Source organism: Carcharodon carcharias, chromosome 9 (assembly GCF_017639515.1).
Source record: "Carcharodon carcharias isolate sCarCar2 chromosome 9, sCarCar2.pri, whole genome shotgun sequence".
Classification (NCBI taxonomy): domain Eukaryota; kingdom Metazoa; phylum Chordata; class Chondrichthyes; order Lamniformes; family Lamnidae; genus Carcharodon; species Carcharodon carcharias.
In genome coordinates this window covers 119,506,929-119,529,228 of record NC_054475.1, presented here as the reverse complement: position 1 = coordinate 119,529,228, position 22,300 = coordinate 119,506,929, and the positions used below count along the sequence as shown (strand labels likewise).

The 22,300-nt window shown below is 44.9% G+C and overlaps 1 protein-coding gene across 2 annotated transcripts in view; it reads right to left on the bottom strand.

The window, feature by feature from the left end:
* Positions 1 to 3,456: 3,456 nt before the first annotated feature.
* LOC121282330 overlaps positions 3,457 to 22,300 on the bottom strand; it is a 45,313-nt gene continuing 26,469 nt past the window's right edge. For both annotated transcript variants that reach the window (XM_041196022.1, XM_041196023.1), the window contains exons 8-9: positions 21,583 to 21,716; positions 3,457 to 5,220 (exon numbers count right to left, since the gene is read on the bottom strand). In XM_041196022.1, the coding sequence (XP_041051956.1) occupies positions 4,300 to 5,220; positions 21,583 to 21,716 (1,055 nt within the window). In that variant the 3' untranslated portion in view covers positions 3,457 to 4,299. The remainder of the gene's footprint in view (positions 5,221 to 21,582; positions 21,717 to 22,300) is intronic.

The following is a 22,300-nucleotide window of genomic DNA, read 5'->3' as shown; positions in this document are numbered from 1 at the left end:
GAGGACTCGAAACGTCAACTGTGCTCTCCTCCGCCGATGCTGCCAGACCTGCTGAGTTTTTCCAGATATTTGTTTCTGTTTTTGTTTTGGATTTCCAGCACCCATAGTTTTTTTCTTTTAGTCTTGAAAGTGTTTGTCTATTCAAACATATGATTTCATTTAAACCTGTGATACATGAATTAAGTTGCCAAAAGTGCAAATTTGTGCATTTCCCTTTAATTGGTCAAACAAATACCCTTAATGCACAATCTGTGTGTTAATGCGCATTACCAGCTCTTGCTCTCAAGACTCAATTATGGGCTGATAGTCAATGTAGAAAAGACTCCATTAAACAAATGTGCTGCCTTAATGCATGATTGATGAATGCACTATTGGTAACACCAAGGAAATTAAAAATGTGAGTGAGCTTCAGCAGGGATTTGACACAATGGGGCAGCAATCTCTCTGTGTACTACTTTTAACAATAGGTTAGCATGTTTGGACAAACTTGCTCTGTTCGCTATGAAACAAGGTTGTTCAATAAAGAGTTAATGACCTTATAAAATAGCGGAAAGGAATTTGAAACCCAATGAGAATGAGTGGGATGTAATCCAAAAATTTGGAACCTCATTCTGGAATCAGAATTGTGTCTAGGTCAAGTCTGAATTGATCTGGAGTAAAGGGAATAATTGCAGTCACAATTTATCCTTTGTCTTACATATTTCTTTTTATTTCATTTTTTACAAAGCATTACTAGTTTTTCAAAAAAATGGAACAATATTTTATAGATCTGTATTATTAAATAAAAGTAAAAATATCCTGATTCAAACTGAATTCTCAGCAGTTACCTGTTTACATTCATTTTGTCATATTTTAAAATCTACTAATATCACATCAAAAGCAGTTTTTATGTGCCCTCACTCAATGCTGACTATAAAATAATGACAGATAAATGAGTAAATAGATGTTGCTTTGATCTACCACTGCATGGGATATAGATAAGGCCTTTTTCTGAGGTGCCAGCACCACAGATGCCAATCTTCACCCATATTTAATATAGTTCAATTTCTGTAATTTCTATAGTTTCTATAATCCTAGTTCTGAAGAAGCCATATTCGGCTCCAAGCATTAACTGTTTCTCACTCCACAGATGCTGCCAGACCTGCTGAGTATTTCCTTCATTTTCTGCTTTAATTCCAATCTTCAGCCAATTCAGCCCTAACAACATAGAAACACAGAAACATAGAAACTAGGAGCAGGAGTAGGCCATTTGGCCCTTCAAGCCTGCTCCACCATTCATTATGATCATGGCTGATCATCCAACTCAATAGCCTGCTCCTGCTTTCTCCTCATATCCTTTGATCCCTTTCGCCCCAAGAGCTATATCTAACTCTTTCTTGAAAACATACAATGTTTTGGTCTCAGCTACTTTCTGTGGTAATGAATTCCACAGGCTCACCACTCTCTGGGTGAAGAAATTTTTCCTCATCTCAGTCCTAAATGGTCTACCCCATATCCTCAGACTGTGACCCCTGGTTCTGGTTACTAACTCAGCAATAGTAATGAAGACTTGAGCTCCAGAAACAGCCTCATCCCTAATCAAGCTGTTCCAATACAGCTACAACACTGGCATCTACCTGACAATATGGAAAATTGCCCAGTATACCCTATCCACAAAAGTAGGGCAAATAAATCCAGCCAATTTCTGCCCCAACCTCCTCTCAATTATCTGCAAAGGTGTTGCCGACAGTTCTAACAAGCAGTCTTTACACAGAAATAGCTGTCACTGATGCTCAGTTTTGGTTCTGTCAGGGTCACTTGGCTCTTGGCCTCATGACAGCCTTCGTACAAATATGGGCTAAAGAGCTAAACTCAAGAGGTGAGATGAGAGTGACTGCCCTCAAGGGGCCCTAGCAAAACTGAAGTCAATGGGAACCAGGGGGAAAACTCTCCACTGATTGGGGTTGTACCTAGCACAAAGGAGGATGATTGGTGCTGTTGGTAGCCAATTATCTCAGTCCCAGATATCGCTACATGAGTTCATCAGAGTAGTGTCTCAGCCCAACACCTGCAGCTGCTTCATCAATGACCTTCCCTCCATCATAAGATCAGATGTGGGGTGTTTGCTAATTGCACAATGTTCAGTACCATTTGCAGTTCCTCAAATACTGAAGCAGTCCCCGTCCATATGCAGAAAGACCTGGGCCAGAATATTCGGCTCGGCGAGCGGGGGCGGGATATGCATTCCGATGTCACTGCGCGTCATTCAGATTTTTATTTCGGCAGGCACGCGGCCTTAAGGCCATTTAAATATCAATTAAAACAATAAACTGAGCTGCCCTTCCGATCTTAAGGTTTGCGGGCAGATGAAGAGCCCAGGCGGCCTTTACATTTTTCATGAAACCTCATCCATGGGCGAGATGAGCTTTCATGAAGGAATTTAAAGTTTTATAAAAATTTTTAATAACATTCATAGATACGTCCCAACTCATGTGACACTTTCACATGAGGGGAGATGTCTTAAATTATTATTTTTTCTTTATTAAAATTTTCAGAACTTAAACTAATCTTCCTGAGGCAGCTCCCTCCCCAACTCAGGCAACCACCGCCCGACCCCCCCCCCCCCCCCAGCCAACTGCCTGCCCGCACAGGGAGCGCTCAGTGCTTCTGGGTGCACATCATGCTGGACGGGCCTTAATTGGCACCCAGCCAATCGCAGGCAGCAAACGGCTGTGCACCCACCTGTGCCCGGCCCCACCCAACCTCCCTCCCCCCCCTCCCCAACGGGGAGAAAATTCTCCCCCTGGATAACATTCTGGCTTGGGCTGATAAGTGGAACATAACATTCACGTCATACAAGTGCCAGACAATGATCAGCTCCAACAAGAGAGAATCTAACCAAATCTCCTGACATTCAACGGCATTACCATCACTGAATTCCCCACTACTGACATCTTAGGGGTTACAATTGAGCAGAAACTTAACTGGACCAGTGACTTAAATACCGTGGCTACAAAAACTGGGAATTCTGAAGTGAGCAGCTTACCACCTGACTCCCCTGCTCACCATCGGTAAGGCATAATTCCGAACTGAACACTTTCCATTAGCTTGGATGAGTGCAGCTGCAACAGGGTTGAAGAAGCTCAACACCATCCAGGATAAAGCAGCCCTCTCGATCGGCACGCCATCCATCAGTTTAAACATTCACCGCCTCCACTAGCCGTACACCGGAGCAGCAGAATATACCATATATAGGATGTACTTCAGCAACTCACCAAGGCTCCTTCCACTTCCAAACCCGTGATACCTACCACCTGGAAGGGCAAGGACAGCAGACAAATGGGAACACCATCACATGCTAGTTCCCCTCCAAGCACTCAGAATCCTGACTTAGAATTATATCGCCATTCCTTCACTGTTGTTGGGTCAAAATCCTGGAAATCCCTCCCTAACAGCACTGTGGGTACACCTGCACCACATGGACTGCAACAGGTTAAGGGAGCAGCTCACCATCACCTTCTCAAGGGCATTTAGGTATCAGCAATAATTGCCCACATCCCATGAATGAATAAATTTAAAAAAACACTATAATTTACTATTAATATGAAAAGAGACAATCATCTTAGTCTTCTGATAATCTTTTAAAATCTTTTAAATTCTTAGTCTTCTGATAGTAACTGGCCTTCCTCTGACATTAACCAGTGCATATCTGAGCCATCAAGATTGGATTCCATAATCTAGTCCCAGGCAAAGTTATTTTGAATTTAACTGATCTCAGTGAGGGTCAGTGTGGAAAGGACATTCTAGCTCCCCTCAATACCCCTTGGGTAAGAGAACGGAACATGGTTTCAACTTCGGCTATCTATCCGCTATTGATACTATGCTGACGTGGAACTTGGAGGTGCAGATCAGGCTTGCTGCGATACCCATGCTTGTCAAATAGCTGACACCTCCTGTCAAGACCCACACATGAATCAAGGTCACTCCGTTGAAAAAGCTTAAAAAAAAGTCACACTTTTGTACAAATTTTGGCACCAATAAGATTGGAAAACTGCATTTAAAAAAGTGACATATACCTTTTATACTGCTAATGATATGTCTAAACTATTTCTTCCAGAACACGTCCAGAATATCACTTTAGAAAAACAAAATTTTTTTTATCAGAAACTAGGAACAAAATTGAATATTTCCTCCAATTTCAACAGTCAAGACATTCTGGTTTGAAACCTTTCTGGTTTCAAAATGAGCCCAAGCTTTAGCTCATTGATACACCTTAAACCAATTTTCAGTCTATACTCAGAGAACTGCATACTTCCAGGCTCAGAGATATGAAAAAAGCTCTGAAGAGGAGTCATATGGACTTGAAATATTAACTCTGTTTCTCACTTCACAGATGCTGTCAGGCCTGCTGAGTTTTCCAGCGTTTTCTGTTTTTATTTCAGAGATATGAAAGATTGGCTTTTGAAGCATGTTCTGAAATTCATAATCATTTATAACTTGAGGTAGTTTTATCGATTGTGCTCGGTATTCCTGGTTGCTATTTAGAGACCGATCAGTAGCTGCTGTCAAGTGACAAGTAAATTGGGAACACAAGTCATCAATGCTTAACAAATCAGGCGTTTCATCCCCACATGTACTGACTTCAGGATTGCCACGTTCGGAGTTATCATTAAAGGAAAGTTTTACTGAACTCAGAGGAACATCTTCCCATTTCCAAAACTCTGCGCTTGTGGTCTCTACTTGAATTTTCTGCCAAGTATCAAGACCGTGTAGCAAATTCTTTAGCATTGGATTATTTTCATCAACGTTGCTGCTTCTTGTTTCTTCGGTATCTTTTAAACTTGAAAGCTGTTGGTGCTGTAAATTATAGGAGACTGGGATTGCAGGACTATTCTGCTGAGAGGGGCTTTCACTGTCTCTATTTTCAATAGATGATTGTCTGTAGGGCAGAGGACCCCCGATACCCCTATACATGCAGATGTCTGTTTCTTTCATGAGGCTGTTATGCTCATAGCCTTTGATACTCAAACCATTACTTTGGTAGAAAGTGCTTTCATCTGCGTCAGTTACACAGTTATGTGAGGTGTGCTGTACTTTGCTGGCAAGATATGAGCTCTGAAATTTCAACTGATAATCATTTGAGCGATCATCTTGTGTAAGGAATGAGATGTGATCACCTTCTAGATTCTCGCCCATCTCGTTGCAATGTAGGTTCACATGTAGATCCTCAGAAATAATGACCTGTTCAGATAAGAAAGATATTTCCTTAGTTTAAATGGTTATTTGTGTGAACATTCACTAGAAAAGGAATTTATCTGTTTAGTTATAGCTTAACCCTATAAACAACTGTTCATCTGGATTAATGATCTGATGTTCATCGATACAGGGGACGCTAGGGGGCTGTGGTCATGCTGCATTACTCCTTCTTATCTTCTACTAAGGGGGAGGAATGAGAATTATGACAGTTGCAGAAAATATAAAAACGAACAGTAAGAACTTCAACAAGTGTATAAAAAGGAAGAGAGTAGCTCAAGTAAGTGCTGATTCCTTAGCAGAGACTGGGGAATTAATAATGGGAAACAAGGAAATAGCAGAGACCTTGAACAAGTATTTTTTATTCATCTTCATGGTAGAAGACAAAAAACATACCAAGAATATTAGAAAATCAAGGAGAAAGAGAGGGAGGAACTAAAATTAATCTCTAACGCTGGAGAAAAAGTACTATGAAAACTAATTCAGCTAATGGCTGACAAGTCCCCTGGACCTGATGGGCTGCATCCCAGGCCCTTAAAAGAAGTGGCTACAGAGATAGTAGATGTCATGGCTGCAAACTTTCTAAATTCCCTAGATTCTGGAAAGGTAACAGTGGATTTGAAAACCACAAATGTAATCCCCCTATTCAAGAAAGGAAGAAGAAAGAAAGCAGGAACCTATAGCCCAGTTAGTCTATCATCTGCCAATGGGAAAATACTGGAATCCATTATTAAGGAAGTAGTAACAGGATATTTAGAAAATCATCATACAGTCTGGCACAGTCAACATGATTTTATGAAAGGGAAATAGTGTTTGACAAATGTATTAGAGTTCTTTCAGAGGAGAGTGCGAGAGGAGGACCCTGGGATAGGCAGTCAGCAGCACCTAGAGGAGAATGCGAGAGGAGGACCTTTTTCTATCTGTCAGAGCCAAAGTGTGACAACAAAGGAAAACAGGTAGATGATTGGCGGTATCTCTTCTGGGTGTCTTTTGATTGACTAAGTGGTTTAAATCAGGAGACATTATTACAGCTGAAGAGTACAGTTAAGAAATTCACTTCTAAAATATTTAACATCCAAATTACTTGATAAAGTAGAATAGAGAAAGCTGGGTAGGTTATTTGTTGCAGCTGTAGTATGTGGGGAACCAGTGCAATCCATGGTGACTATAAATATATATAATATGGCTATAAATTGAGGGGAATGTGCAATGAGACCTGGGTGTCCTCTACACCAGTTGCTGAAGTTAAGCATGCAGGTGCAACAGGCGGTAAAGAAGGCAAATGGTATGTTGGCCTTCATAGCGACAGGATTCGAGTACAGGAGCAGGGATGTCTTGCTGCAATTATACAGGGCCTTGGTGACACCACACCTGGAATATTGTGTGCAGTTTTGGTCTCCTTATCTGAGGAGGTACGTTCTTGCTATAGAGGGAGTGCAGCGAAGGTTTACCCGACTGATTCCCGGGATGACGAGACTGACATATGAGGAGAGATTGAGTCGGTTAGGATTATGTTTGCTAGAGTTCAGAAGAATGAGGGGGCATCTCATAGAAATCTATAAAATTCTAACAGGACTAGACAGGGTAGATGCAGGAAGGATGTTCCCAATGGTAGGGGAGTTCAGAACCAGGGGTCACAGTCTGAGGATATGGGGTAGACCATTTAGGACTGAGATGAGGAGAAATTTCTTCACCCGGAGAGTGGTGAGCTGTCACAGAAAGTAGCTGAGGCCAATACATTGTATGTTTTCAAGAAGTTAGATATAGATCTTGGGGAGAAAGGGATCAAAGGATATGGGGAGAAAGCAGGAGGAGGCTATTGAGTTAGATGATCAGCCATGATCATAATGAATGGTGGAGCAGGCTCGAAGGACGAAATGGCCTACTCCTGCTCTTATTTTCTATGACCACATCTGCAGCAAGTGCTGCTCGAGGAACTTCGGCTCAGAATTGATGAGCTGGAGTCCGAGCGGCGGAAACTTTGAGACATCAGGGAGAGGGAGAGGTGTCTGGACACTGTGCTTCAGGAGACAGTCCCACCCCTTAGATTGGTTACATCAAATTTGGACTGTGATCAGGAACAAGAGGGTGTGACTGTGAGTGAGGCAGGTATGGGCATCTAAAATTTAGTTTTAGAGGAGCCTCAGCCAGCGCCCTTGTCCAATAGGTACAAAATTCTTGCTCCCCAGGGCTCGGTCTGCAGGGCGGATGAGTGAACTGACCACAGCACCAGGCACAGAGTGCCATTCAAGTGGGGGGAAAAAAGAGAAACGTGGTAGTAATAAAGGATAGCATAGTTAGAGGAATAGATACTGTTCTCTGCAGCAAAGACAGAGAGTCCCGAACGCTGTGTTGCCTACCTAATGCCAAGGTTAAGAACACCTCTTCTGGGCTGGAGAGGAGCTTGGAGTGAGAGGGGGAGGATCCAGTTGTCCACGTAGATACCAATGACATAGGTAGGACTAGGAAAGAGGTTGTGCTGAGGGACTACGAGCAGCTTGGGGCTAAATTAAAAAGCAGAACTACAAAAGGTATCTCCGGATTACCTCCTGAGCCACATGCAAATTGGCGTAAAGTAAATAAGATTAGAGAAGTAAATGTGTGGCTGAAAGATTGGTGTGGGAGAAATGGGTTCTGGTTCATGGGGCACTTGGACCAGTGCTGGCAAAGGAGAGAGCTGTTCCATTTGGGTAGGTTTCATTTGAACCATGCTGGGACCAGTGTCCTGGCGAATCATATAACTAGGGTCGTAGATAGGACTTTAAATTAATTAGTGAGGGGGGAGGGTTCAAGTGAAGGGAAGTTTTTAAAAAATCAAAAAGAAACAAGAGAGTAAGGATGCAGGGTAATGAAGAGGTGAACTATAATCAAAGTGTGACAGGAAGGGGCAGAAAATATAAGCAGAAGAATGCAGCAGAAATCAGAACCAGAATGAACAATAATGGTTAAAAAGTCAAATCTTATGGCTCTTTATCTGAATGCACGCAGCATAGGTAACAAGATAGATGAGTTGACAGCATAAATAGAAATAATTGAATATGACTTGATAGCTTTTACAGAGACATGGTTGCAGAGACAGGGAACTCAATATTCAAGGGTATTTGATGTTCCAGAGAAATAGGCAAAAAGGAAACAGAGATGGGCTAGCTCTGTTAATAAAGGAAGGTATCAGTGCAGTGGTGAGTAGTGATACAGGTGCAATAGATCATGATGTGGAATCAGTTTGGGTGGAAATAAGGAATAGCAAGGGGAAGAAGTGATGGGTGGGAGTCATCTATAGGCCCCTGAAGAGTTGCCTCAACGTAGACATATGAGGAGAGATTGAGTCGTTTAGGATTGTATTCGCAAGAGTTCAGAAGAATGAGGGGGGGATCTCATAGATAAAATTCTAACAGGACTAGACAGGGTAGATGCAGGACGGATGTTCCCAATGGCGGGGGAGTCCAGAACCAGGGGTCACAGTCTGAGGATATGGGGTAGACCATTTAGGTCTGAGATGAGGAGAAATTTCTTCACCCAAGGGTGGTGAGCTTGTAGAATTCGCTACCACAGAAAGTAGTTGAGACCAAAACATTGTATGTTTTCAAGAAGGAGTTAGATATAGCTCTTGGGGCGATAAGGGATCAAAGGATATGGGGAGAAAGTGGAAGCAGGCTATTGAGTTGGATGATCAGCCATGATCATAATGAATGGTGAAGCAGGCTCGAAGGACCGAATAGCCTACTCCTGCTCTTATTTTCTATGTTACTATGTTGGACAAAGTATAAATCGGCAAATAATGGAGGCATGTAAGAAGGGTGCAACAATTGTCATGGGTGATTTTAATCTGTATATTGACTGGACAAATCAGATTGGCAGGGTTAATATGGAAGACAAATTATGTAGAGTACATCAGGGATTGTTTCTTAAAGCAATATATTGCAGAACCTACCTGGGAACAGGCTATTTTAGTTCTAGTAATGTATAATGAAGTGGGATTAATAAGAGATATCATAGTTAAGGATCCTCTAGGGAGTAGCGATCATCACAACATGGTAGAATTTCAAATTCAGTTTGGGGGCGAGCAACTCGGGTCTCAAACCAGTGTCCTCAACTTAAATAAGGGCAGTTACAGAGCTATGAGTTGTCTAAAGTGGGCTGGGAAGATAGACTAAGGGGAAAGTCAAGGGTTTAAGCAGATATTTCATAACACTCAGCAAGAATTTATCCCTGTCAAAAAGAAGGATTCAATGAGAAGGATGAACCACCCACGGTTAACAAAGGTAGTCAAGGAGAGTATCCAATCAAAAACTAAGGCATACAAAGTGGTGAAAGGCCAGAGGATTAGGAACTTTTATGGAACCAGCAGCGGATGACTAAAAAGCTAATAAAGAGGGAGGAAATTGATTATGAAAGTAAATTGGCTAGAAATATAAAAACAAACAGCAAGAGCTTTTACTGGTATATAAAAAAAAAGAAGGGCTAAAGTGAGCATTGGACTCTTGGAGGATGCGACTGGAGAATTGATAATGGGGAACATGGAAATGGCAGATAATTTAAACCAATATTTTGCATCAGTCTTCATGATGGAGGACTATAAACATCCCAAAAATATCAGATTAGCAAGGAGCAAATGAGAGGAAAGATCTTCTAACAGTCTCTATCACGTGGGACAAAGTATTTGACAAACTAATGGGACTAAAAGCAGACAGGTCACCAGGACCTGATGGCCTGCATCCAAGGGTTTTAAAGGAGGTTGCTGCAGAGCTAGTGGAGGCATTGCTAGAAATATCCCAGAACTCACCAGATTCCGGGAGGGTCCAAGCAGATTGGAGAATTGCTAATGTGACGCCTCTATTCAAGAAGAGAGGGAGACAAAAAGCAGGAAACCATAGGCCAAACAGCCTAACATCTGTAGTTGGTAAAATGCTAGAGTTCATTAATAAGGAAAAAAGAGCAGGACATTTAGAAAAGCCTAACGCAATCAAACGGAGTCCACATGGTTTTGTGAAAGAGAAATCATGTTTGACAAATTTGCTAGAGTTCTTTGAAGTTATAACAAGCAGAGTTGATAAAGGGGAACCAGTAGGTGTACTGTATTTGGATTTCCAGGAGGCATTCAATAAGGTGCCACATAAAAGGTTTTTGCACAAGATAGGAGCTCACAGTATTGGGGGTAATGTATTAGCATGGATTGAGGATTGGTTAACACACAGAAGACAGAGAGGTGGGATTAATGAGTCAGGATTAATGGGTCTTTTTCAGATTGGAAAGACATAACTAGGAGTGCCACAAGGATCAGTCCTAGGGCCTCAATTATTTACTATCCAAATTAATGACTTGGAGAAAGGAGCAGAGTGTAATGTATCCAAATTTGCTGATGATACAAAAATAGGTGGGAGGGCATGCTGTGATGAGGACATAAAGAATCTGCAAGGGGTTATTGATATATTGAGCGAGTGGGCAAAAAGTTGGCAGATGGAGGAAAGTGTGAGGTCATGCACTTTGGTAGAAAGAATCAAAAGGCAGACTATTATTTAAGTGGAGAAAGTCTCCAAAAAAGTGCAACACAGAGGGATCTGGGTGTTCTTGTGCATGAAACACAAAGGGCAGGATTTTGCTTTTGGTGGGGGTGCTCGGCAGGGGCGTGGCAGTCGTGCAGCTGACCGCCGCCCGCGATCGGCTCCGCACTGCAATTTTACGCGGTCAGGCCAATTAAGGCCTGCCCTGCGTGAATCGCAAGCGGCAGCACTGAGCGCTACCTATGCGGGCGGGGGGAGGAGGGAGAGTCGGGTCTAGCATGCAGTTCACGCATGCGTGTGAAAGAGCGCTTCAATCTCCCTGAGGCAGCTCCGTGCATCAGGGAGATTGAAGCACTGTTTAAAAAAATGAATAAAGACAATAAAAATTTAATAAAACATGTCCCCTCATGTGACTTTATCACATGAGATGGGAAATGAGATTAATTCCTAAATAAAGTTTTTATTTAATGTTTATTTGCTTTAGGAAACCTCATTCCGCTCGTGGATGAGGTTTCCTAAAAAATGTAAAGGCCGTTTGGCCTTTTTGTCTGCCCGTCAACCGTAAGATTGGACAGGCAGTGAAGATTTGAATTTAATTAGATTGTTAATGGCCTTAATAGACCTTTTAATTATTAGCGGGAGCACAGCTGACTTCGGTGCATGCTCGCCGAACGAAATATCACATGAGTGCACTATGACGTTGGGATGCACAGCCGACATCATCACACGTCATTTTACGCTCCGGCGTGTCGAGCACAGGCCTGCATGCTGAGCGTAATATTCTGCCTAATAAATTAGCATGCAGGTGCAGCAAGTAATTAAAAAGGCAAATGGAATTTTGGCCTGAATTGCTAGGGGGTTGGAGCTTAAAAATAGGGAAGTTTTGTTACAACTGTACAGTGTGTTGGTGAGGCCGCACCTGGGGTACTGTGTACAGTTTTGGTCCCCATACTTAAGGATATACTGGCATTGGAGGCAGTTCAAAAGAGATTCACTAGGCTGATCCCTGGGATGAAGGGGTTGACTTATCAAGAACGGCTAAACAGGTTAGGCCTTTATTCATTAGAAATGAATCAGGGGTGATCTTATTGAACCGTACAAGATTCTGAGGGGGCTTGACAGGGGAGATGTTGAGAAGATGTTTCCCCTACTGGGGAAACATGAACTAGGAAACATGGTTACAAAATAAGGGGGCACTCATTTAAAACTAAGCTGTGAAGGAATTTCTTCGCCCAAAGGGTAGTGAATGACTGGAATTCTCTACCCCAGAGAGTTGTGGAGGCTAGATCACTGAAAGTATTTAAAGAGGAAGTAAATTTTTGAAATATCAGGGAGTTGAAGGTTATGAGGAGCATTAGTTCCTGAGAAGCAGGAGTTAAGGCCTGGGGCAGATCAGCCATGATCTTATTGAAAGGCGGAGCAGGCTTGAGGGCTGAATGGCCTACGCCTGCTCCTATTTCTATGTTCTTTTGTAACAAGCAAGGTGGACAAAGGGAAACCAGTACATATTGTAGATATTTGGATTTCCAAAAAGCTGGAAATAAAAGTCTACTGATGACCATGAAACCATTGCCAATTGTCCTAAAAACCCATCTGGTTCACTAATGCCTTTTAGGGAAGGAAATTTGCCTTCCTCTCTGGTCTGGCCTACATGTGACTCCAGATCCACAGTAATGTGGTTGACTCTTAAATGCCCTCTGAAATGGTCTAGCAAGCCACTCAGTTGTATCAAAACTGCTACAAAGTCAATAAGAAGGAATAAAACCAGACGGACCACCCAGCATCGACCTAGGCACTGGAAATGACAACGGCAAATCCAGCCCTGTTGATCCTTCAATGTCCTCCTTACTATCATCTGGGGGATTGTGCCAAAATTGGGAGAGCTGTCTCACAGACTATTCAAGCAACAGCCTGACATATTCACACTCACAGAATCAGACATTACGGATTATGTCCTAGACACCATCATCACCATCCCTGGGTATGTCTTGTCCCACCAGCAGGACAGACCCAGCAGAGGTGACATGGCATGGGCTATTAGCAGCAGCACAATTGTACTCAAACACAATCTGTAACCTCATGGCCTAGCATATCCCTTACTCTACCATTACCACCAAACCAAGGGATTAATCCTCGTTCAAAGAAGCGTGCAGGAACCTATGCCAGGAGGATCACCTGGCATACCTAAAAATGTGGTGTGGACCTGGTGAAGCTACAACACAGAACTATTTGCATGCCAAACAACATAAACAGCAAGTGGTAGGCAGAGCTAAGCTCTACAGTCCTGCCACATCCAGTCGTAAATGGTGGTGGACAATTAAACAACTCACTGGAAGATAAGGCTCCACAAATATCCCCAAACTCAACAATGGGGAAGCCCAGCACATCAGTACAAAATACAAGGCTGAAGAACTGGCTACAATCTTTAGCCATAAGTGCCGACTGGATGATCCATCTCAGCCTCCTCCAGAGGTCCCCAGCATCATAGATGCCAGTCTTCAGCCAATTTGATTCACTCCAAGACTTGTACTCTAGAATTTGCCGGGCCCCTAGCTGAGCTGTTCCACACAGGCATCTACTTGGCAATATGGAAAATTACCCAGGTATGTCCTGTACACAAAAAGCAGGACAAACCCAACCCAGCCATTACTGCTCAATCAGTCCACTCTCCATCATCAGTAAAGTGATGGAAGTGGTCACCAACAGTGCTATCAAATGGCACCTGCTTAGCAATACCTGCTCACTGACACTCAGTTTGGGTTCCACCAGCATCACTCAGCTTCTGACCTCATTACAGCTTTGGTTCAAACATGGACAAATGAGCTGAACTTCCAAGATGAGGTGAGAGTGACTGCCCTTGACATCATGGCAGCATTTGACCAGGTGTGGCATCAAGGAACACCAGCAAAACTGGAGTCAGTGGGAATCGGGGGGAAATACCCTGCTGGTTGGAGTGACACCTAGCACAAAGGGAGATGGTTGTGGTTGGTGGAAGTCAATCATCTCAGTTCCAGGATATCACTGCATGAGTTCCTCAGGGTAGTGCCCTAGGCTCAACCATCTTCAGCTGCTTCATCAATGACCTTCCTTCCATCATAAGGTCAGAAGTGGGGATGTTCACTGATCATTGCACAATGTTCAGCACCATTTGCAACTCCTCAGATACTGAAGCAGTCCATGTCCAAATACAGCAAGACCTGGACAATATCCAGGCTTGGGCTGGCAAGTGGCAAGTAACATTCACGCCACACAACTGACCGGGAATGACCATCTCCACAAGAGAGAATCTAACCATCGCCCCTTGACACTCAATGGCATTAGCATCGCTGAATCCCCCACTATCAACATCCTGGGGGTTACCATGGATCAGAAACCGAACTGGACTAGCCATACAAATACTGTGGCTACAAGACAGGGTCAGAGATTAGGAATCCTGAGGCAAGTAACTCACCACCAGATTCCCCAAAGCCTGTCCACCATCTACAAGGCACAGATCAGGAGTGTGATGGAATACTTCCCACTTGCCTGGATGAGTGGAACTCCCAAAACACTTAAGAAGTTTGACACCATCCAGGGCAAAGCAGCCCGTCTGATTGGCTTTGCATCCACAAACATCCACTCCCTGCCCCACCGATGAGCAGTGGCAGCAATGTGTAGCATCTACGAGATGCACAGCAAGAACTAACCAAGGCTCCTTAGGCAGCACCGTCCAAACCCAAGAGCACCACCATGTAGAAGGACAAGGGCAGCAGATACATGGGAACACCACCACCTGGAAGCTCTCCTCCAAGCCACTCACTATCTCACATTTTGCCATTCCCTCACTGTTGCTGGGTCAAAATCCTGGAACACCTTCCCTAACAGCACTGTGGGTGTAACTACATTGCAGGCACTGCTCCAATTCAAGAAGGCAGCACAGCACGACCTTCTCAAGGGCAGTTGGGGATGGGCAATAAATGCTGGTCTAGCCAGCGACACCCACATAACATAAATGAATTTTTTAAAAATTTTAAGTAGTTACCACATAAAAGGTTACTGCACAGGATAAGAGCTCATGATGTTAGGAGTAATGTATTAGTATGGATAGAGGATTGGCTAGCTAACAGGAAACAGACAGTCATATGAATGGGTCATTTTCATGTTGGCAAACTGGAAATAGTGGGGTGCCACAGGTATCAGCGCTGGGGCCACAACGATTTACAATCTGTATCAATGGCTTGGATAAAGAGGCCAACTGTATTGTAGCCAAATTTGCAAATGATGCATAAATAGGTGAGAAAGCAAGTGGTGCGGAGGGCACAAAGGGGAGAACTTAATGCCCTTCCACAGGACAATATTGGCGGCTGGAATGTGGGGCGAGGCATTTAATCAGGCAGGAAGATGGCAGGTGGGGACCCTGCCATTTTCAAGCTTCTGCCCCTATTAAGCCTGTGACTGAAAAGGCCTTCCCACCCCGTGCGCTGTCCTGCTGTCACAGGTACTCACCCAGCATTGGGCAGAAGAAACCACCATGTGGAAAGCCCAAGACGTAAACCTTGTCAGGGCTGCTTACAAGCTTCCTGGGCGGTGGGGGTGGGTGGGGGGGATGGAGGGTCCTGTTCAAAGGCATTTATTGCCTGATTGAGGGACTCAGCATTGGGAAGGTAGGAACCCGTTGAGAGCCACCCCCCACGCACTTCCTGCCAACAGCCCCCACATACATCGCGACTCCAACCTGCAATCCCCTCTCGCCATCAGTTGCTTGTTGCCAAGGTCCCTGGACGATCCAGGGCTTTGGGTGGGTGCAGTGCTGACAACAGCCACTACCTCCTGGTGAGACTACCAAGCAATGAAGGGAGGCCAGGCAGCAGAGTGTGATCACTCATCTCACCTTACTATATCACTGACCCACACCATGATCGGCACTGCTGGAAATACCACCCCGCGCCAGCGATCATCCAGCCTCCCCGCCATAGTCGCTCCCTTCCGCAATCACTAACCCTCCTCGTAATCACTGATCCTCCTCCCAATCACACATCCTCCAAAAATCATCAACGACCGCCCTTTATCAGTGACATCTCTAAGGTCATCAGCCGCTATGCATTCGCCTACCCACCCCTGCTATCATTGACCTCCCCCCCACCCCCCCACCCCACTCTGTCTCAATCACCGGCACTTCCAAACCCCCAATCACTCGCCATGATCACTCCTCCAACCGTTCAAACTATGCTGTGCCATCACTCCCTCATCCCAACCTCACAATCCCTACCCTTAGTAGCAGGAAAGGGAGCTGCTCCTAGAGCTGCAGCCTTTTTGTGATGTTCCCCATCCCATGGAGTCAGGCCTACCTATCAGCTTGGCTTCCTGACAGGGAACTTGTTAAAAAACACACATACCACAGACCAAAACTCTGCCCCCACCAACCTAGACGTGGAAATCCTACCACTGTAAGTATTGGGCCCAATATATCGAATACTCTCAAACAAAAACAGAAAATACTGGAAAAACTCAGCAGGTCTGACAGCATCTGTGGAGAGAGAAACAGAGTTAATGTTTCTTCAGAAGGGTTTTCCAGCATTTTCTGTTTTTATTTCAGATTTCCAACATCCACAGTATTTTGCTTTTATCTCCAATACTCTCTTGGCCAGCTTCATATCCTTCATAAACTCCAGCTCATCCAAAATGTTGATGACTAGCTGACACCTCAGATTTAAAATGATCTTCCTGATCTTTAAATCCCTTTCTAGCTTCTTTATCTCTGGAACCATCTCCATCATAACACGCGTGCATCTCTCCCGTTATTTCCATTCCTCTGGCTCCAACCTCTTATGCATCCCCTCTCCTTGCACACACCATCAGCTGCCTAATCCTCATGATCTGAAATTCTCTCATTAAACATATGCTTGCCCCTTCATCATCACTGTGTTAACTTTCTGGAATGCCCCACCCATCAGTGTTGTTTGGCTGGATTTTCATTTCCTCATGCTCCTGTGCAATGCCTTGTGACAAGCTGTTTGTTGTTTGTATCCATATCCATAATAAATCCACATGGAACCGGTTTTTCTTGTTGTGCAAGCTGGACACATGCTATATTACTTTTCAATGACAGCAGAATAACAAAACTGTTAATCAAAACATGCATTTTGAATACATCTACTTCATTCTGCATCCAGCAACACATTAACTCTTCCTCCTCCTTATACCATGCCCTAAGGGCATTGGCACCCATGAACGTCCATAGGATTGGTCCATGATTATGCTTGGCAGTGGTTTGCCATTGCCTTCTGCAATATGGCTGACCAGGAAACTCTCCTGCTCTTACCACCTGCCATCAGATGTATTGGAAAGATTTACAGGCTGATAAACAAAGTATTTGGCCACATTTCAAACACACCTTCTGTAGCCCTCAAGCCCTGAAATGGCACTTTAATCCAGAGCTGCTGGCTGAGAGGTGGGGATACAACCACTGCGCCAAAAGACCTCCCACATGTTAACTAACCATCTCATTGTTGTTTATGGGATCTAGCAGGCAGGCAAAATGGTTGCCATGGTTGTCTGCCAAGCATTCATATCAATCAGAAGTGAACTCAGTGCAGGTGAAACGTTTTGGGGAGTCTTTTCTTTCTTAGGGCGGAATCGTCCAAGGTTTGCACCAAGTGCAGTAGCGGGTGGCAGGTTTTCATGACGTATCATCCCAAACCTGCCACATTACTTACGCATTCCAGGGAAACACGCCATTTCCATGACATGCGGGCTCTCATCTGCCCGTCACGCCATCACCTCGCTGCATCAGAACACTGGGCACCATATTTAAAGTTCAGCCGTGCACACGCATCTCAGTGCTCCCAGCCCACAACTGTTGCTGGGAGGATGTCCACGAAAGGCAAAAGACTGCAACCCCCAGGTTTAGTGTTGCGTCACTGGAACACCTTTTGGATGACGTGGAGGCCCGTCACGATGTCCTCTACCCTTGCTCTGGCTAGGATAGGCAGCGGCATGACCAACTAGGTTTGGGAGGTGGTGGCAGTGGTGGTCAGCGCCAAAGCCATTCAAAACAGGACAGCCACCCTGTGCCGCAAGAGGATGAATGATCTATTCCCTTCCACCAGGGGAAGTCACTCTTCTCACACTTTCAACTGACATGCTCAAAAACCCATCACACATCTACAGGACCTTCACTCACTGCCAGTTCAAGGGACATCACCATTCACTCTCTCACACACACCTTCATTGTCGTCATCCAATCCATGGGACCATGCACCACCCACACAGGCCAGGCATTCTTATCATCTGGCCTGGCAGGCATCCTGCTTACACTCTCCCCATCTCTATTCATGCAGGTTGAGCTGGTACACAACAATGGGGAGAGGTCGCAGACCAGTGGAGGAACATCTGAAATCAAGGCCCTCACGGACTTTGAAAACAGAACCATCCAGCTGGCCGGCAAGGATCTGGACTGTTCCTGTTCTGACGGTGAGGTCAGCACTGCTTTACCAAGTGAGGGTCCAGCAGTGCAACATCCATCAGATAACCATGCTGTGAGTGATGTGTCCTCTTTCACAGGCCACTGCCATGCACTAATTATCTCCCCTTGCTTCTGCAGGCACATCTGGGAAACAGCTGACAGAATCCACGCCCCACAGCCTCCAATCAAGCCCTGAAGAGGAATCTGGAGGCACCCTCCACAGAGGTCACCTGTGGAGCCCATAAAGAGCCACTGGCATAGAGGTTGAGTGCCGCAGTCACTTTCACAGCCACTGGCAGTGGATGCCCTCCATATCCACATGGTGCCAAATCCTGCAGCAGGTGGTGGATGTGACCAACCAGTTCCCTAACCATGCACAATCTTTGGCGACACTGGTTCTCAGTCATCTTTTCACCACTGAAAGGCAGTGTCTATAGGCCCTGGGTATCACTAAGTGCCAACCAGTGACCGCTCGCTGTGGCTCTTCGGTGGCGTGTGTGGGAGCCCCAGTCACCCCTTCTTCCTGAGGGTGCTGCTCTTCCCTCTGCACAGCCAGGCACCTCAGTCACTCTCTTCTCCATCGCCTTCGCTCTCTGTAAGCTACAAGGCATACAGCTAGTTCACCAGGCTCCATGATCCTGATGTATTCCTCCTGCAGGGTGAAAGAGAAAGACAAAAGGGTTAGCGTGGGTGTACTAAGAACCGGTCCTGGTTAAATGTGAAGGCCCCTTAACACTTTGCTGAGAGTGCTGGCCACCGCTTGGATAACCAGAGATTAATGCGCTGCATGGCTGCCCAAAACCCCACCCACCTCCGCCCCAATCCACCTGACCGACTGGAGGCAGCTTTGCCCATTGGACTACATGCTGTGCTACCAGCTCAGATGCAGGCATTCTCCTAACCCACACTGCATAGCTGCCCTGTTAGCTTTACCTATTGAGGAGACTGGTCCAAACGGGAAGGCTGACTTTTCAAGAGGCTGTGAGTGCCTCCAGCAGTGACCGCTCCATGGCCAGCTTTAACAAGGAGATTGTACAACATGCATAGTCAGCCAACTGTTCTGCAGTCCACAAAAATGCTCAATACTTTGCAATCTGTGCTTGAGGATTGAAAAGCTCTGGGGCACTTGGTGGCACTTAGATGCCTCTGTGTTGCTTGAGTGGGCAGATAAGATAGAAGACCGACTCCAGTCATATCAATGTGGCTGCGCCTGAACTGTCTCAGTTGCAAAGGAATGGGCACTTTATAACAGATGTCCCTACTGCGTTGCTGCTTCCCTTACCCCACCTCCGCCCCACTCCCCTGAACACTTGTGTGCTACATTCAACTGCAGGGCAGCCCTAGCCCCCTCCCCCAAGTCACCTCAATTGTAGAGCTGCCCTGGCCATCCCAATGAGCCTCAAAACTTGAAGCCCAACAGGCAACCCTGGTGAGCGCTACATAACATTACTATGTACTCACCTCGGAGTTCCCCCCAAAGTGCAGTCCGCCAAGTGCACGCCTTTTATGTGCTGTTGTGAAACACACTGGCGCACTTTCCTGCCGACGTGGGCGGACAATCTAGCGAAGCGGGACAATTCCGGTGGGCAGGCCTAATAATGATATGCAGATGTATTACAATGAGGTTCCCGATGTCCAATGGCGGGAAACAATGCCTGCCACCAGCGGGCTGAGCGGACAGTCGCAAACTGGTTTCACGCCGTTGTGAAACCAATCGCGCCATATTGTCCACTCACACCACCGAGCACGGCCTGACTCTAGCAGGCATGGAAAACCCCTGCCTTAGTATTTGATCACCGATTTCTCTGCTGAGCCTTCTGATGAAGAATCCCATTCAAAACACTCCTGCTTGTCTTTTTCAGATGATGACCATAATCCCTTTCCAGTTTATTTCTTATCACCTTAATTCCTGTTCATTACTAGATATGTATTGCCTTTTTAGAACAGAAAGCAACATCGTTTTAATGGAAAAGTCTGACCCACCCATTTTTGATTCTCATTGTTATTTATTAGAGCAATTTGAGGCTAATATTCTGTGTCTGTGGTGCTGGTTTCGAACACAGCCTGTCAACAGCAGGTAGCTTTTCCCAATTATTACAAAAACACAACAGTCCAGGCTCATGGAATTATCCCTATCCCTAATAAATTACAGTATTTTCTTCTCTGTTCCTTATATCATGAGGATTTTTTTTATTTTTATTTTAAATCAACAGCAGCTATTATACTCAATAATATTGCAATGACTTGGATTGTATTTGTAAAAAGTTTGTAACTTTTATCTTTCACAGAGAAAATCTGTAATTCAAATATGTTTTTCATATTCTAATAGTTCATCAAAATTAACTTCTTTCCACTAATTCTCCCCTCCTCAAGGTGTTCACTTTTTGCATGGATGTTGTTCCATATTCGACTGTGGGAGCCCTTTTCCAACACCCAATACACATGGGGCTGGAACTTTATGCTCCCGCACCAGTGTTTTTGAAGTTGGGGTGGAGGCTAATAAAATGCAGCGCGTGGTCTGTCTATCACCTTCCAACCTGACGCTGATCTGTCTCCCATTTTATGAGGGTCGGTTGAGGCGTCGGGTGACCTGTCCACCCTCGAGCCTACTGAGGGTTTTAAGTTACCAATTAATGGCTACTTAAGTGCCTCATCTGGCAGCTCTTTTACACACAGCAGGGGAAGGCCCACAACAGCCGGTTAAGCTGGCAGCTTTTACTGTGAAGGCTGGTGTTGGGCGAGGGGGATAGTACTTCAACTGGGGAGTCTCTGTAGCTATCAGAGACATTCCCCCCTTCAAGGTCATATCCCCCCTTTAACCCTCCCCCTGCCTCTCAAACCCAGCTCCACCACCTCCCACTCACTGGGGCCTACCTCCATAACTTCCTCTTTGCCAGGGACTGCTTATGGTCCCAGTAGTTTCTACTCCCTTGAACCTGACACTGCTGAGACTACAGAGCTGCCAGCCCATCAGGCTGGCCGGCAGCTGTCTAAGGCAGGACTACCTCCCCAGATGTGGGCAGAAGTCTTACCTTGAGCCAATTAATTCCTTGCCATGAGCAAAGTGGCTGCCGTCTTTATTATGGGTGGGCTCCCAATCGACTTTTTAGCCGGGAGGGCTGTGAACAAGGTGTCCGAGAGATCCAACCCACATTTGCAGCAGAGACTGCTGAATAGCAATTGAGGTTATTGTACCACTGCCTCAGCTGTATCAGCTAATTCAACACACACCAGTGATCGAACTTGGGACCCTCCTCATTTTCAAGGCTGAATTACCTCACTGGAAAAACTTAACTGACTGATCAGAAGAGATGAGTTCCCCAAAATTCATCCAATTTTACGAGATAGTACAACAGCTCCAAATGACCAAATATAGACAGCTAGAGCACAAAGTGATTTACATACCAAGGATTTGGGAAGTTGTGACTGTGTCAAAAGCAGGTGAGCAAATTCTTTCAGGATCCAAATCACAACAATACAGATAATTGTCCCTGCAATGAAAACTAGCACTGCCGTCAAAGGTGCTATCCACATCATGTCTGTGAAGGAAGAGAAAACACAGGCAACAAATTTATGACCTCTATTCTGGAAGATATCCAGAAAATACCATAACAAAACAAAATCATTACTTCTGAGTCAAGTTCCACTGCTATCTTCAGTTTATATGATAATCTGAGTAGCTTTGCATTGTTCACAGTCTGGGGCATAGATCATGGTTGAGAATACAAATCCAGAGCAGTTTAGGTAGATAGATAGGTAGGTAACCTCCAATGTTACAGCCATTTTATATACACATTATCCAATTGTCCTGTTGTATTGTTACATTTAATTGTTTGTGACTTTGAATCTCTTTATTATGTAAAAAGTGTTGGGTGTACTTTTAACTCCAGAAAATTAGCAGATTTGGGTTCAGTGGCAGGTTAAAGGACTAAATATCTGAATCCTGACCCCACTCCCAACCGACATGACCGGTTTTAATAGAGTTGAGCAGCCAATCCAGGAGAGAGGTTGGCAATTTGAATATTATAATGAGGCCGTGTGCAACATACTTATCCACAAATGGAAATTTAACTGCGGACAGCCGGGTTTCCCAAGCCTCAGAAAAGGCCTCCCATTTCCACCA